The sequence below is a fragment of the Lathamus discolor genome, chromosome 4, assembly GCF_037157495.1.
Source record: "Lathamus discolor isolate bLatDis1 chromosome 4, bLatDis1.hap1, whole genome shotgun sequence".
NCBI classification, from domain to species: domain Eukaryota; kingdom Metazoa; phylum Chordata; class Aves; order Psittaciformes; family Psittacidae; genus Lathamus; species Lathamus discolor.
This window is the reverse complement of record NC_088887.1, coordinates 60,834,772-60,852,229: the sequence shown is the minus strand read 5'-3', so window position 1 is coordinate 60,852,229 and position 17,458 is coordinate 60,834,772. Positions and strand designations below refer to the sequence as shown.

The 17,458-nt window shown below is 39.8% G+C and overlaps 1 protein-coding gene across 1 annotated transcript in view; it reads left to right on the top strand.

Annotated features, from left to right (window-relative positions):
* Nucleotides 1–8,037: 8,037 nt before the first annotated feature.
* AFF3 (ALF transcription elongation factor 3) overlaps nucleotides 8,038–17,458 on the top strand; it is a 273,134-nt gene continuing 263,713 nt past the window's right edge. The window contains exons 1-3 of the mRNA XM_065677143.1: nucleotides 8,038–8,060; nucleotides 8,778–8,898; nucleotides 13,344–14,147. Coding sequence (XP_065533215.1) covers nucleotides 8,038–8,060; nucleotides 8,778–8,898; nucleotides 13,344–14,147 — 948 coding nt within the window. The remainder of the gene's footprint in view (nucleotides 8,061–8,777; nucleotides 8,899–13,343; nucleotides 14,148–17,458) is intronic.

The window sequence follows — 17,458 nt, the reverse complement described above, 5'->3', positions numbered from 1 at the left end:
AGTTTTCAGCAAACTCATCAGTAAGAAGCTCAACAAACATTTTGAATAAAGTATTAAACACTTGCTGCAAGATGTCAAATAGATTTTTAAAAGGCCAGATTTTAAAATGTTCAGAACATCCCTATAAATAATGCAGCGACAGGAGTAAATTCAGTTTATTGCAACATTTGGCCTGTAAACTCTTCAGGGTGTGCCCCAGGACTATATGAATTATTTGCCTATATGTGCAGTTCCTTTACAGGGATGAGCTGGATGGCTGTTCATAAAAAATGCTATCATTTTTTGGCTAATTATGACTATAAGGAGCCTAAAGAAGAAGTTTTAAGGAAAAAAAAAAAGCCACATGGGCTTGGCAGATAACCGGAACAGTTTCCCATGCAGCAGGATGCCATGGAAAGCAGAAATCATTGTGAAGAAAAACAGACAAGTGGGGCGTTGTGTCTGGTATCTCTGGCAGGGAAGCAACGTAAGAAGAAACTCAGTCAGATACAGGCATCACCAAGTTAGGTAGGGCCTTGTGTAACAGCCCAGGGAATTCAGCAATGTTCAGTTAGGCAGAAAAAAAGATTCCTAAATTAATCTCCTCGGCTGTTGTATTTTTGAATTACAACATAAAAGTAACATTAACAAAATCAAATGAAAGGGCTTCCCTATGCTTTGGCTGGTTTGTGCTCTTCAGTCTTGATTTTTTTTCTTTCCTTCTGAAAAATATGGATGAGGATACAAAAGGAATGATTTCCTCTGTCGCATCTACATTATCTGTTTCTTGACAGCTAAGATCTCAATTTCATTTCTGAAGGTTTTAAATACTGTTTTGGATTGTGAAGAAAAAAAGAAATACTTATTCCAGGTGTAAGATTATAAATAGTGGTGAATTTTTAACTTGAGAATATGCTTTCAAACAATACATTGTTAAAGCAGCACAAAATTAAAAGTAATAGTAATGTTGAGTTTCTAGCTTGGCTTACTATCATTATTAGATCTTCTTCCATCTTTGGTATTTTTGCTAGCAATTTTAGGATTATAAAAAGAAAGCACCAGCATTTAATAGGAAAAAGAAAATGCTCAGGCGTTGATTATAGGATTGCCCATTAATACTGAACGGTCAAATTTTTGGTATCTATCTACATATACTGTAGGTATGGGCTGGTAGGTTTTTATCATATGATGAAGTTACTTTTCCTGAAACAAACAAACCAACAAATCTTGAATAATGTCTCAATTTCTCTGATAAAGCAAAACTTCGCTGAGGGAGGAAAATGTGAAAATGTGTGTGTTTTATCTGTCAAAGGGCTGGAAGAGGTGCTCTTGTACAAGCAGGTGTTGAACTAAATTGGATTTTTTTGTAATGTTCCTTTGTTGTGATGTTTACAGCTCTGACTCAACAACCTAGATCCCAGTCTCAATTGCAGCCCTAGGTTTTTTCAGTATTTTAAAACATGTTTAAAATTCAGTCAGGTTGCATGCAAAGCATTCACATTCTGTGAATGTGGGTGTGAGTGCCTATAATATAATAACTGCACCCACAATTAGTCTTTCCTTGCTTCCTTCCAGTTTCCCATTGTGAGCCTTCAGAAGACCTGCCTTGAATGCTCAGATGCTGATTTTGCAGATAGATATGTGCGTGTATATATATATATATATATACATACATATAAATGTATGTATGTACTTATCTATATATGCATTTGTTTGGTGGATGCAATATATCTGCCCCCAAAAATATAGCTCCCCATTTTTGACTCAGAATTTCCAGGCAGATAATTAAAGCAATCTCACACCTTCCAGCCCACAGCTGCCACCGTGCAAGCGGCCGGCCCAGCACAGCTCTCCCGATCATATTCATGTTTGGACGGTAGTGTTTCATGGCTAATACAAATCATAAACAGGCTGTAAAAGCTGAAGCATCAATGAATCCTAGCTTTGAAATTGCTGGAAGCTAAAGTTTTAAAACTGATACTGCAAAGTGAAAAATGAAATTTAACCAGGCATTTTGGTGAAGGAAAAATAATTTATTGGATGTAAGATGAAAAGCTGTGAGAGTAAACATCAATCTCATCTTAGACACATGTCATTGATTGATGTTTGCTCTGTGCTGCTGCCTGGAGGTAAACTCTTTGAAATAGCAAAGTAGGTACTTTATCTGTCTGTGGATAGGAGCACAGTTTGTTAAGTTACTGCTTTTTTGAGACCCTGCTACATCTTTATGTTCAATCAAAGTGAAAACAGTAAATCAGAGTAATTGCTTTACCCCACGGCATTCCTGTTTGTAAATGGGAAAAAATACTGTAAAAATTCTCAAATTAACTTCTGCTGTTTAAGCTAGATAAAGTCTAAAAAAATCGGTTGCAACCTGGGAAGGTATTTTACTGATTATGCCACTTGTTCATCAAAGGCAACCCCTTTGTTATAATCGAACTAATAGTTCAAATGTCATTGAGGAAAACATTTAATGCTCAAAAATGTAAGGTTGCCATCTCTAAGAGCTCTCCATAACGCATTAGTAATGAGATCCCAAACAGGCATCATTTATACTTAGCTGGAAATGGAACTCATACCAAGAAATTGGCCAGCAAAAACCATGGACACAAACAGTGAACTAGAAAACAGGCATTAAATGATAGCACTTCCATGTTAAACACAGTAATTCAGCAAGCAAAATGACCTGAATTGTTGTAATTAAGTTGTCAAAATTAAGACTCTTTTCTAAAAATGTCTGGAGCTATTGGTTTTACAAGGTCCCAGGTTGGTTACTCCTTTTGTGTTTTAAATTACTGCAGGAATGACAGCACATTTAAATTCAGAATCCAATTTCTGTTCTGAATTCAGTTTCATAATCACTGTCCTGCATCAGGGTTGTACTGTTTTTTTATTGTGTTATGTAAGTTTTCCCCTTGAGTTACTCTATTTAGCTACTTTGTCATAAATGTGGCAATTCAGGGGAGAATTAGACCATTAAATATTTAAGAAAATGGCCTCACTTCAGCCTGAAATTTAGTATATTGAGTTCTGTGCCAGATTACACTTTGTGGGGGTATGTTGAGAATAATCAGTAAACCATTTTAAAATTTATTTTCTTGAAATATTGCCTGTTTTTCACAGTTTTGAAGCAGTTCCAACTTTGGTCATGATTCAGAAATGACCAGTTGCTAAAATTTAATTTCGAAGATATATGTGTCCTCGTAGAAATCTTGTTCACAGGTCTAGTTTTATTCCTGAAACGCATGTATCTTTTAGTCGCCTATGGCGTGGGTTGTATTTTGAGGGGTTTTCTCTTGTTTGGTTGGTTGGTTTTTTGGAACATGATCAGCTCTGTACAGTCCCAGGAGATATTCAAGGACTGCACCTGGCAGCTTGGGGATGGTATCATCTCCATGATGCTGGGGGTGGGAGTTGCGGTCTAACGGTTTTGTCTGGAGTCTCTTAATCTGATTATGGAAGAAGAAGGGCCAGTCTGGGCACAAATAGGGAGGATGACAAAACCTGGGAAAGTAGCTCAGCCCTTGCAAATGGGATCTAGGTCTTCCCCAGCAAAGCTCTGCCCATGGGAGCTGTGGTTTTGCCAATTTAAGATACTGTGGCGTGTTAGCATGAAGTGTCAACTCTGCTCTTGTTACTAATATGTCTAGACTTCAGGTTCTGAATGTTTTGTGAGAACATAGCTGCTGGGGTGAAGGAGATCAGCCTCCTGGGTCAAAAACATTAACTGCAAATAAAGAAGCTACTCCTGCAAAATCTGTATCACAATACTGACATGCGTGGGTAGAAGGAAGGGGTGTGTGTGCAGGGGGTGTTGTTGCAAAGCCTTCACAATTCAGAAAATAATGAACTAAATCTTTGGACTAGAAAATGATATTGGAAGGTCTGGAAAGGCAGAGGCAAGATTGCAGGTTACTGCAGACTGTAATGAGTTCAGTAATTGTCACCAGGTGTGTGTATACACATGGTAACGCTTTCCTGTGTCATGCTGGCAGGGCAGCCAGAGTCGTTGTCCGCTTCCTTTGCAAGAAAATACATTGATGCAATGCAAGAGGAGCACCAGCAATCTTACCCTCAATTTACCTACTGTGCCTCATACAGCCTCAAAGATGTTACAGGAATGGTGATCTCGTAGCAAAATAATATCTTTACTGAGTCTCCCCTTAGTGATGTGGCAATTTTGTGGTTTCTGAAAAGGTCAAGCATCATCATTAATGCACACCATACATCTGAGAAGGCGTGTAATTCCTCAGTGAAGATGGAGTGCTCTAGTTTGGAGAAAAGGACACCTTTCTCTGAATGCCACACTTGGGTGTTCTCTAAAACTGAAGGACAGGTGCATTGTCTCCACACAGTTCATCATGAAGATTACAGCTTTTTATTTGAGTTGTTCCAAGTAGTGATGTGTGCGGGTAGTAAATTGAGTCAGAAAGAGTGTGCTTAAAAAAACCAACCCACAAACAAGTAAGAAAAGGAGACTTTTCAACACTTTAAACTTTAGGCTTTTTATATGATTGCTTTCAGCCTAGCCCAAGACACCAAAACTCTTTGGACTTTGTAGGAGATTAAATCCAGTCCCAGGTTTTTCAGGTAAGGTTATTGCTCTGCTCCTGTGCTGTCCCCTGAGCCGTCTCTGTCTATTTCTAATTAAGGACTGAAGGAAACGATTCCTTCTGATGTCAGGAATAACATGAAGGAAGCTATATGCATTTCTGTCAGTACTGTGGGGAGGCTGGTGCTGCAGCCACCCTCTCATCAGGAGCCAGCGTGCCTGTGCTCTCTTCCTCTTGTGCTTTAACCTCAACCAGCAACTAAACCTCACACGGCTGCTTGCTCACTCCCTTCCCCTGGTGGGCTAGGAGAGAGAATTGAAAGAGTAAAAGTGTGAAAACTCATGAGTTGAGATAAAGACAGATTAACAGGTAAAGCAAAAGCCACACATGCAAGCAAAGAAAAACAAGGAATTCAAATTCATTCACTTCCTCCCATTGCAGGCAGGTTTCAGCCGTCTCCAGGACAGCAGGGCTCTGTCACGAGTAACGGTTACTTGGGAAGACAAATACTGTACCTCCAAACGTCACCTTCTTCTTTCTTCATGCAACTTTATATGCCAAGCATAATGCCGTATGGTATGGAATATTGTTCTGGTCAGTTGGGGTCAGCTGTCCCAGGTGTGTCCTCTCCCAGCTCCTTATATGTCCCCAGCCTACTCACTGGTGGCATGGTGTGAGGAGCAGAAAAGGCCTTGACTCTGTGTAAGCCACTGCTCAGCATATAACAAAACCATCCCTGTGTCATCAACGCTATTTCCAGCACAAATCCAAAACATAGCCTCAAACCAGCTACTCTGAAGAAAATGAACTCCATGCCAGCTGAATCTAAGGCATTTCTTCAAGCTTGTCTCGTGGGGACCCACACATATCTAGCACATGGCTTAAGACTGTGTACCCATCAAGGTAATCTTCCAATAGGCACCACAACAAACTGAAATTTAATAAACATATCTACTCTGAGAACTTTGGCAATCCATTGGTATTCTGATCTATAAAATGTCTGAGAGTAAAATTATTCGAAGTATCCTAAAAGAAGCAGGGAAGGTAGGGCTGCTGTGACTGAGTGGTAATGATGGCGTGCTGAAAGAGCTTTGAGCCTGTGATGTTATTCATTGCTATGTCCAGTATGTCTCTTGGCAGATCTTAGGGGTGAAATAAATCAGAGTGTGGTTTTAAAGCAGTGTGATAAATTCAGGATAGTGTAATTTTTATAATACAACTTCTATTCATATATAACTTTTGCAAGTGTTTGACTTGTTACTCATGCTTCAGTTCATGTTCTTTAAGCATGAATTTGAAACAGATGCAGCATCCTAAAAATAAAAATATACCATTGGAAAACTGTTTAAATTAATCTTTTTGGAGTCTGACCTGTATAAAACAAATATAAGTGACACTGACTTTTCAGAGATGAATGGTTGCATGTTCTTTGGTTTCTAAGTCTTGCAAAACTGCTTCAACATTTACACCCATACTAGAAAAACGTATCATCAATAAATGGATGTGTGAACGTTGCATATAACATATATGAATATGTCACCCACATGCGCACCCACCCACGTAAATCAGCGGGGAAAAAAATCTTGAGGTTTTCATGAACTTGTTCTTGATGGTTTAGCTATGGAAAAGACACACACTGTAAGTGATTAAAAAGGTGCATACACTTTTGGGATTGTTTTAATTTACAAATTAAAAAAAAAAAAAAGAAAGAAGAAAGCTGTTAAAAAGAATCATTTTCCATTAACTGCAGTGTTTGCAATAAAGACAATTATAGCAGTTGGCAGTATTCTCCTTGAACCAAAATAAATAAATGCATTTGGTGACATACATTCAAAGAAATGTGATTGTTGCAATGTTCATGCAAATAAGGAGCAGCCTTACAAATGCGAGAGATTTTGCCATCTGGTATTACCACAGGAATACAACTCTCGACTTGTAGCTCTTTCTAACTTACTGCTTATAGATGGCATATTAGAGATCGTCACATGTTTTTTCCATTTGCATAATCATTCTGAATTATTGCAGGTTGTGCATTGCATTGCCAACAGTGAACGTCTCATTCGGGAAGGGGGTTCAGAGATCTGATGACTTATATGTCTTCATCAATTATGTCTCCACTAAATAAATAAAGGGATTAAAAAAGGGATACTTTGAAAGTATCACACCAGTGCATTTTCAAGTTTGTATGAGGTCTAGTGAAGAATGTTGCTCTTGTTTACTTCCTAGAAACCTGGTAGAGATCATTATATTACAATTAATCTCAGGGGAGCTGCCCATTTCTCTTTGTCTGCAGACTGCATTTCTCTTTGTTTTCAGAGTCCAAATTTAAAGCATCTTGAAGAGTCAAGAGATTCTGGATAAGGAAACACGGCAACTCCCAAAAACCCTAACCAAACAATGGCTATTCAGCGTGGCAGAAAGTCTGCTTTAGACATAGAGATTGAAGTTAGGAAGTCTTTTACCCTGGCCTAACTGATGGGAGGATGCTCAGGTAGCATGATGTACTAGCTGAAGACCATTGCTCTCATAGCAGTAAATGACAACTGCTCTTCCTCTGGCCTTTGCAGTGTGTGCAGTAGATGATCTCCACTCACTGGGACCCTATGGAGAGGCCGTTTCTATCCCCTTCTTCCTGGAGAAAGGCATTTTCCTTGCCCAAAACTCCACCCCTTCCATTGCCTTCTCATTACACCATTTTCCAAAGAGAGGAGTTGGTGTAAATAACATGCCAAACACGTGAATACCAAGATGGGATAAACCCCCCAAAAACTCAGCCTGTAGTTGGTATAAACAATCTGGTGGTTGGAAGCTGCCTCCAACGTGCTGTACTGAAACCCTGTGTTTCACAATAAACCCTCATGTTTAAGGGCCCTGCTTGGTGCCTGGCATCTGCCTTTAGATGTCCTCAGACCTATCAGAAAGGTACTCCACAGTCCAGTTTGAGTTAGCAGCACAAACAAGTAAACAAGATTTTGTGTTCTTTTGGTGACTGTTAAGGCATTGTTTTTAAATACTAATAGCATTTAACATATCCTATGTATCTCAGCTTTCTCAAGTCTTGAATTAGAATCAGATAGCTGTCGGCCTTTTGACTGCCTTGCCTGAGGCATACTAGGTAACGTCACATGGGTAGCTGATGCAACATATGTTTTACTATCTGGGAAGCTGGTTAGCAAGAGAACCTTTTTCTTATTAGCACATGGTGCACTTACATGACATTAATATATATTTCTATTTTACAGATTTACAGTGCCAGGAGAAAGACATTAGCTAAGCTAAGCAAAACAGGCAATCAGCATACTCGTCATACTGTCCTGAAATAACATGTAGACCTGATTAGATACATTGGTTTCCTTTGTGAGGAGGATAAAATATAGCAGACTGAAATGTGCAAACCTGTGTCGTTCTGTGGAAATTCATGGAAAGGATTCTCTGGTTTATGTTGTCATGCATTAAACTAGAATTCTGGGGGAAAAAAAAATAGGGTTATTTTTATTTATTCTGGATGTCTGTATTGGAGGCAAGCTAGTTAATTTCTGAAAATTAATACAACTGTGTAAAGCAGTGATTTTATTCTTTCTCCAGTTACACTCTACCATCCATACATACACTATCATGCCAGTATTCATTTATTCATGCTCTGACATTGTGATAGTGTCAAATCCATCAGAAAGAGGAATTGTTTCAGTAGTAGTTTCACGACTTGGCTGATTAACAGAGATCAGAAGAAGCAGCCTAACTGTGGAAACCACTACAGCATGTAGTTTTAACAGCTCTTTAGGGAGCTAGTTAATGAAAGAATCACTACAGAAACACATCCATGTGAAAAAAGGAGCATTCTCATACAACACTCAGAGGATATGTCATAAGTGGAAATATGTTCATAATTTCTATTTACTCATAGCTGTAATTACCATCTGCCTTAAGAGCACCTTCAGTCTTTCTCAAAGTTGCTTAGACATATCCTTTGTCACATTTCTGCACAGACTAGATCCTGCCCTGTGATTTCTTTCTTATTCTTCTGTAAGAATTTAATTATCTATTCTCTGTGTGAAGAAAGCACCAGCATTCCCAGAGACCTGAGCCTCCCCAGCCTGCTTGGACTGGCATTCATCTGATTCATGTTCTTACTTATTTTTGCCATCTGTCTTCAAACCAGAGTTCTTCGCTTTTAAATTCATGCTGTTTTATATGTTGCCCGATAATTTTTAACTCTTAAAAAGCTGTTCCTCTCTTTTGCTGCAGTGTCTATGAGCCAGATAGAAACGTGCTGCGAAGGAAAGAATGGGAAAGGAGAAATCAGGAGGCCCAGCAGGAGGATGGAGCATTTAACACAAGTTACTCCCTCTTCAGTGAACCATACAAGGTAGATGCTTCCTTGCTGGGTGGCTCTTTGTCTATTCATTTATTTCACAGTACAAAAATGCAGCCTGCAGAAGGCGTTGTCCAGGTTTCAGCACTGTCCCACAAGTGCTAGCCTCACAAAATTCACAGAGAACGTTTATGGTTCATTGAGAACCGGATTTTGTGTGGGTGTGTATACAGATATATATAAACTTCTTAGAGTGTTCAGCAGCACACGAGGATGAAATAAACTATAAATATCCTAACAATATTTGAGGTGGAATTAAAACTAGGAGGTGAAGGTGACGGTGCCCTGTTTTTGCAACACTTTGAAAACAAGTGTGTTTAAGTTCTGTGTGAAGGTCAGCAATACAGTAAGCATTATGCTCTGGCCAAGGCTAATGCAGTGAAATATCTTGGCATTCACCTTTTTCAACCAAGCCTTTGGTGAAAAGGTATCCTATGGGGGCTGCTCCCCTCTCAAGCTAACACAGTGCCTTTGCCTGCATGCTTCAAAGCATCATCATGTACCATGTGCTGTGCCCTTCCAGAAATGTTCAAGTTACTGTTAAAACCACCACATTGTGAAACCCTTCCCTCCATGCAACATCACTTGCCTTTGATGGTTTGGGTGCTTTAGTGCCTCTTTTCAGGAGTCCTATTTGGGATTGGGCACTTGGCTTCTACACCAGCCTTCCACACTTCTGAGTTTCTGCCTGTGCTCCAGGGTCATCCTTTAGCTTGCTGTTCTTCCAGGTTGCTGTTTTTTTCTAGTCTCTAATAAAAAAGAAAGATCAACCACTCTCAGGCCATGTCCCTTGATGGAAGACAGCTCTGTACGCGATGAAGCTGACCTCCAGCTGCCTGAATTTCAGATTCATTACAAAGGCATTTAGAATCCATGGCAAATGTCTTGAACTCTTCAAGCCTTGACTTGGAAAATCTACTTTGAGACTAGTTTAGGGCTAACCAACGGAAAAAAGCCTGTAAAGCTTAAGTCAGTTGCATCTTTTCATCTTGTAAGGACTCTGCTGCAATGGGAACTTAATAGTTTTCCATCTAGTAGGTCCAATCAAATAGACCTCTCAAAAAAGGGCCTGTCGTTTTTCTGGGTCCCCGATACCATCATGTCTGTGGTGCCTAAGTTGGTAATACTGAAACTCAAATCACTTTTAAGAGTGGTATAGTTGCAATATTTTGTAAACTTTGATTATTACCCGTGTGCCAGTGTACTGACTGTCGTGGCACAGACTGCATGTATCATAGACATACCAGTAGTTTCTGAGCAATAGTGTCTGAAGGCATTTCTATGCAACCACAGTATAATTTCATCAGCTTTAATAGGAGTGGATGAAAAATGGTTACCATCTCTAGAAGCAAAGTGGATATTGAATGTCATGTCTACACCGGCAGTGGACCATTGGGCAGCCTGAACTTATCCAGCACAGTTACGAACCTCCAATGTGGGGGTACAAAGCTGTGATGTGGACATTTTGATTTACTGTGGAGAGAGGCTAACTGCAAAAGAGGAAACCTTTCTGCAAAAGCAAAACTGAAACACACTCTTACTGTCTTTAAAGATCATGTTCAGGTTTTGGGTTTTTCCGGAAGGGAATGAGGTTACAGCAGACATTCACTGCAAGATCTGATTAAATTCAGTGCTCCTCTGCTCAACTTGAGAAAGGGAGGTAAAGCCAAAGGATTTGCACTCTGAAGGCCATATCTGAAAATCAAAGGCATACTGGAAATCTCTTAAATCGGATGTCCTCTCTCACCTTGACATGTATCACTACTCCTGTAACATCACATTTCTGAAAAATCCTGACTCTTTGGGTTGCCCTGTATCCTGTTCAAAGTATCCATAGCAACCCTTTATGAAGGATTACAGGAAATCCAGTATCTTTCACTTAAACTGTCTTTTAAAGGGGGTGAAAAAGTAGGGAATTAGGTCTGGATATTTCCTGGACAGAATACCTTGCCTCATTAACCGTATCAGTATTTTTAAGGAAGAAAAAAATCTGATGGCCTTCCATGCTACCATTGGTTTATTTTTAGAAGTGTTGGATCTTTCAGTCTTCAAATGCATGGATTCATCTTGCATTGCGGAAGAATATCAGAGCACTGTAAGTTAGAAATGTTTGCACAAAATGCTTTTCTTACTTACTCATTTTGTGATCATGTATTCCCCAAGTGAATGATCAAGTAAGGCCAGCAATATTTCAGAGCAAATAATAGGACAAACTGTTACATCTAAAGTGTATAACTAGTTACCTCAGATTCTGTCTTGTTCCCATGAGGAGGTAGGTGAACTCTTCTGGATGAGATCAGCTCAACACAAAATCTTCCCACCTCAAGTTGTCCCCAGTGTATCCAGAAGGAATAAACAACACCAACTGGTCGTCAGCATGTGCAGTGGTACCAGCATTAGATCAGTTTGCTGCTTGTGGTTATCTGAGATCTGTCAATATCACTGGAAAAAGATCTCTCTACAAGTTATCTACATGAGGCTGAGGATTCACCAGAATCATAGAACAGATCCACTGGATAAAATGGAATTTTTCTGTGCCTTCTGGAAAAGAAGTCTGCTGGTTAAGGAGATGCCCAAGCGTAGGAGCCATTTCACTGATCCCAGAAGACACATGTGTTTATCTCCCACCTTCTTTGTTTTCAGATGTATGTGATACTTCCCACTTTCGAAGCATTTTTAATGGTTTCTTCTTCAGGAAATCAATGTGATTCCTGTGAAGTGAAGGAACACCCTTTTTTAAAGCCATTTGCTGTCTGTGAATTAATGTTTAGTATTTCTTTTCATAGCAGGTTATTGTCCTTGTGAAAACAACAGCTGCATATGCAGAAAGAAGATCAGGCTGTAGTGGTTAAGCCATCTTATTCCAAGTTTGCAAAGCAGTGTTGCGGCTGCAACACTTCTGAGCTTTTCCCTTTCAGCTTCCCTTCAATATACATTATTGATATATATGTAACTCTGTTAGCATTGTAACAAATGCATATCAGAAAGCTAGCTGCAATGTATTACACGTATTTACAAGGTAGTGTCCTTGAAATTTAGGGTGGACAAGTTTCAACCAATACAGGACTGCTTCTATTGTCTGACTTAGGAATGCTTCACCTGTAGTCCTCTGAAAGGTAGTGTGTGGCAATCGCTGCACTCATTGATGGAGCATTTTCGTTTGGATTCATTTGGGGTTCTTTTATAGGAATCCGTAAAAAAAAAGATTCTGAGCTAGAGGAGTTTGCCTTATATTTTTGTTTGAGTGACTCAATTTTATTTGAAGGCTTAAACCCCCCCAAAATATATCAATTTTCCACAGTAACTGGTGTTGCTCCTGCATCTTTCATATTCTTACTATAACTTTAAGGGAGTCTTCTCCACTCCCTTTACTCCCTTCTTTTTCATTCTTTTTGTTTTGCTCTAAAACAGCGAATCTTAAGATGAAAGCCTTGTCTTCTGAAGCCAATAGGAGTTTTCCTTTCCAGACCCCATGTCTGGAAGAGAGAAAGGAGAACACCACTGGCTCTCTTTACTGTCTTCCTCTGAAAACATAAAGCGAAAGACATCACACACCTGAATCTTGGCAGGGTTCAGAAAAATCTCTGCTGCATAAATTCTAATGATACACCCTTTTGCTTACAGTGGCTTTTTAGAGCAAGAGTTTTCAATCTTTACCAGTATGTTTTATTTACTTGCTTTATTTCTTTGTGGAGCTTCTGCCTTTTCATTCAGGACAGATGATTTTAAAGATAATGATTATTCTTAGAGGGGCAGGAGGGTGGCTGTATTTCCCCTGCTGCACATAGAAAGCGCTAAGCAATGTGAAGAATTTGGGGACTTCTGTTCACCTCTTTTCCTAAAAAAGGAGAGTGCCCTGGAGACATCCTATCAGAGTATTTTCAAAGAAGGGACATAGTCATCTGTAGTTTTCCCACTGTCTCATGAGCTGTCTTCAAGTCACTTCAGAGTATTTGGTTGGCTTAGACTGGTAAGTTCATTCAGTGCTTACACTGGATGTTGTGTGCCTTCCCAGATGCCATGTGAAAACTTAGGCAGAGAAGGAAATTGGGAATGCAGTGTTTTCATTTGTGGCTGAAGGAGAGCTTGCACTGGGCTGTAGGAAGAGTTTTATCGTGGTCAGATTTAATCCAAACCATTCTGTGTAGTTGCAATAATAAATTTTCTAGTTTCCAGGTAATATACTTTAACTACAGCATGATACCAGTGATAGATTTCTTTTTTTATATACTCTAAAGCCCTTTATAGCTTTTCCAGTTCAGAGTAGATTTAAGATGTTGACAAGTGTCTTCAGAGACAATAAGGATTTTCGATTTCATCCCTCAACGCCACTGCTGAATAAGGCAGTGCTACTTCAGTGAGGATTTGAACAAAAGCATGCAGGGAATTTTGGTTTTTTTACATTGACTATTGCAGAACACTCACTTTTTGTTTTGCAGACTAACAAGGGGGATGAGCTCTCAAATCGCATCCAGAATACACTGGGCAACTATGATGAAATGAAAGACTTGTTAACTGACCGATCAAACCAGAGCCACCTTGTTGGGGTTCCAAAATCTGGGATTCCTCAGATGTCTCTCCCCAAGCCCGATGAACATCTTATTGCAGATTCGAGACCGCCGCCTCCTCCTCCCATTTCCAGCACTACTTCTTCCACACCAGCAGTCCTATCTGCCCAGCAAAGCAAAAGTACCACAATGGGTTGGCAGAAGGCTGGGCACAGTGCCCCTTCAGATGGCCAACAGAGAGCAAGCAAGCACGGGCACCGGTCACTGGAGTCACACAAGGGTGACTTCAAACTTGCGAACCCAAAATCCAGTCTGGATAAACTAAAACGCTATGCATCGAGTCCCACTTCCTCTTCTTCCTCCTCCAATGCTTCCCAGCAAAGCTCACTGAGGGCCACACTAGGAGACAATGTCAACAGGTTGCAGCAACCAGCGAAGCTCAATTGTAGCTCAGAAGGAGGAGCACAAGCGCAAGAGAGGCCACCAAAGCATGGTGGCGGCCACTGTGTCCAAAACTTCCCACCCTCTCTTGCTTCAAAGCCCAGTCTGGTTCAGCAGAAACCAACAGCTTATGTAAGGCCAATGGACGGTCAAGATCAGGCTCCTGATGAGTCTCCAAAGCTGAAGTTACAAGCAGAGACAACCAAGTCGTATAGGGGAGTGCCTTCTAACAAGCCTGATTCAGCCAGGACCAAGTCAAAGATTGCCAAGTTCAACATTCCTAAGCAGGAAGGGGTAAGTGGTTTTATGCTTTCTATGACTTACCCCTTTGGATGGACGGACAGTGCTTTACAACTGCAAATTGCATCTGTCTGTTTACACATTTTTAACATATTGGTTTGCATGTTGAATTTCTTTTTTAAACATTGACATAGCTTAATGCAAATAACAGCCTCACGGTACTATAAAGGCATCTCAGCAATGAAATGCCCACTGTCTTCAGGACCACAAAACCTCCTACAAGGGCACATTTTCTGTATCTAATAGTATATATTATTTCACTGAGTTTTTCCTGAGTATCTACATATAAAGTCTGGATATCTTTAATTCCCTTTTTGTTTTGTTGCTAAGCAGGTGTATTACTTCTATCTGTTCATATTTTTTTACCTTCTTTCTCTTTGGCAATGACTGAATGAAATGCTTGTGATGGGAAGTAGTTCTGCCACCCTCACGATGTCAGAATAGTTTTGCAATCTAAATAAATTGCTTAATATGAAATTTGTGGAATAAATGAGAATACAGCAATGTGACTGCTTTTAGTTCGTAGTATCTGTTTCTGTTTCAAACCAGTTTCTGAAAAGATTGAAGTCTGCTTCTGAAGAATCACTATCTGTAGAAATTCGGCCATGCTACAAGTATGAGAACATGTCTGAAAAAGCCTCTAGATAACATTCCTGTTATCAGCAGTAGATATGAAAGATTTCTGCTTGGACTTATTTAATGTTAATTTACTTCACATTCCATTTATGCCAGTGGGACGCCTTGTTTTATCACTTATATAGCCTGTGATTTCCTGTTTGATCCTTTTAGATGGGGAGGAAATGGTTGGTTTTGGCAGAATAAAGGGTGCTTCTTAATTTTTTCTGGGGTGTATTCAGAAGCCGGTTTGCCAATACAAAGTTAGTCACATCATCTCCTCGTGCAAATCAGTAGAGCTCCCATGACTTAATTTATAGTAATAATAGGACTAAATGACTATTCGGCTGAATCACTGCGACTTTCTCAGAGCAGAGACAATGATTGTTTACTCTGATTTGACAGCTGTGATGTGTCTTGAGATGTTTTTAAGTCTTAACATTTTTGTTTCTGGTGATGTTAAAGGAGAGGAAAAATCTAATTTTGGGGGAGTTCTGTGGCCTCTTAATGCCTGTTTTTCAGAAGTGGAGTTGAGTGTTGTATTCCCCCTTTGGTTCAGCTTGGGAAGGAAATCTCTCTGGAAGCAATTAATTCTCTTAGCAATTTTAGGCTTTATACCCATGTGGTTTTTCTCTACGGAAAATTTCCATCAGTTCCAAACAACACATAGGTGACATGTTGTTCCTGAAAAGGGGTTGTTTTAGGCTCTTAAGCCAGATTTGATAAGCAATTTAGCATTCACATACTGCTGTAATTGTGCAGATAGATCAGGTAATGGCAGATACTAATATTCATTTAGCTATTATTACTTCTTTCTTGTGCTTCTATCTGCAAGTGGGAAGTATCGTTACAACTAAAGATGCCTGTGGCAATTGTCTGGATATTTCAGATTTTCCACCTTTACATGTATGCAGTACTCTAAGGACTAGTTTGGGAAGGAGTTTTGATAGGCAATCATTTGTTTCTCTGAAATTCAGGATTTGCCATTTGCATTCCAAATATGCCTACCTCAGGAAAGAAAACTTTCATTTGTTGCATGTAATCCATGCGAACGCATATGGCTAAATTTATGCTACGTGTAAATGGTTTTGAGATTTCATTAAACCAGCTTGTTTAGATACTGATGGCAATGTAGGCTGTGATAGGACAGAGTGGACTGCAGAGTAGCTACTGAGGGGTTTATCAACTTCTCACAGATTTTATGGGATGAAGTATTAATGAAACAGTATTTGATAACATAATATAAACATTTAACTGAAGTTGAAGGAGGTGGACTAAAACTATTTTATGGTAAATTAAAAAAGAGCCAAACAATGAATAAAAAAAGATGGACAAATTACTCAGAAGAAAAATAGTAGGTACTATAGGTGTTTGGGTTTGAAACTGGAGCTAACGAAAGACAATGTTTAGATCTCGTGTTGAAGGACTGAGAGTCCTGGTAATAAAGTGCCCAGCTTTTTTTTTTTCCTTTATCCTGACATTTCCTTTGTTCTAACATTTTCCATCCACAGTGACAGAAGATGAAACTGGTAACCCACTGGAAGTGCTACAGGGATAATAAATATTGACCAAGACTGAAAGTTTTCTCAGTCAGTGTTGCTTAATCCACCCTCCCTTTAATTTTCAATCATACTTCTTTTTATTCAAAAATATTTTTCCATTCTTGTTATTTGGATCATACACCTCTTAGTACAGTTTTGTGAGAATTTCCATGTGGGGTTTTTTAATTTTCTGCTCTCAAGCTTCTCCTTTGCATCAAATGCTCACTGTTCCCTATTAGGGACAGAAGTTTTACATTGCTCTCAGCAGAAAAGCTGTCATGGTCATGCGAATGTTTGCAAGCAGATGGGGCCTCTCTTGTTCAGAGTGGGGCTAAAGGTGATGGCCAAGAACGGCCTTGTATACATAGTGGCTGTGGGAAGAGTAGAGATGCCATACAGAATGATTATGAAGGAAAGCAGGCTGACAACAGTGTCTGGGAAGCTGTATGGAAATCAGAATGAGAAGGGCAGAAAACCTGCCTAGCAGCAGCCAAGAGAATATGAGAAGCAGGAGAGGGACAGAGAGCTTGGGTATAGGATATCTGGAGTGCAGGTGGTGGAATGAAGCTTTATGTCTGCTGCAATAAAAGGTGTGTGGCTGAAATGGGCTAGGTAGGGAAGTTAGTGTGCTCTGGGGGTTAGTGTAGACAGCACTGTGAGGTGTTGCTGGCTCAGGGTCAGCTTGTTGTCTACCAGGATCCCCAGGTCCTTCCCTGAAGAGCTGACAGCCAGCCAGTCAGCCCCAGGTGACAGCAGTGAGAAATGACCATTTCCCCAACTCCAGCAGATTTGAAGCACATGAAATGATGAGCACTTCTGTGTGTGTTTCAGTTTTATTTTGAACATCATGTGACTATAGGCAACTTCAAGTTCCACAGAGAAAACCAGGAAACAAGAATATATTGTTATAAATCTCCTGATTTGCAAGTCCACCTACTAATGCGTTCAAGCTGAGTCCTCTGTTTCCATGCACTTCCATTTAGGTTATAGGACTTTCCAGAGTCTACCAGTATAGCTAATACCGATGTGCTTTCATTTGTGTTTATCAGTTTGAAGGAACCATCAATGGAAAAACAAAAGCATAATGAAACAAAGTTCAGCTTCCTGTAAAAACTGAAGAAGCAGGTGTCACACAAAGTGTGTGCGTCT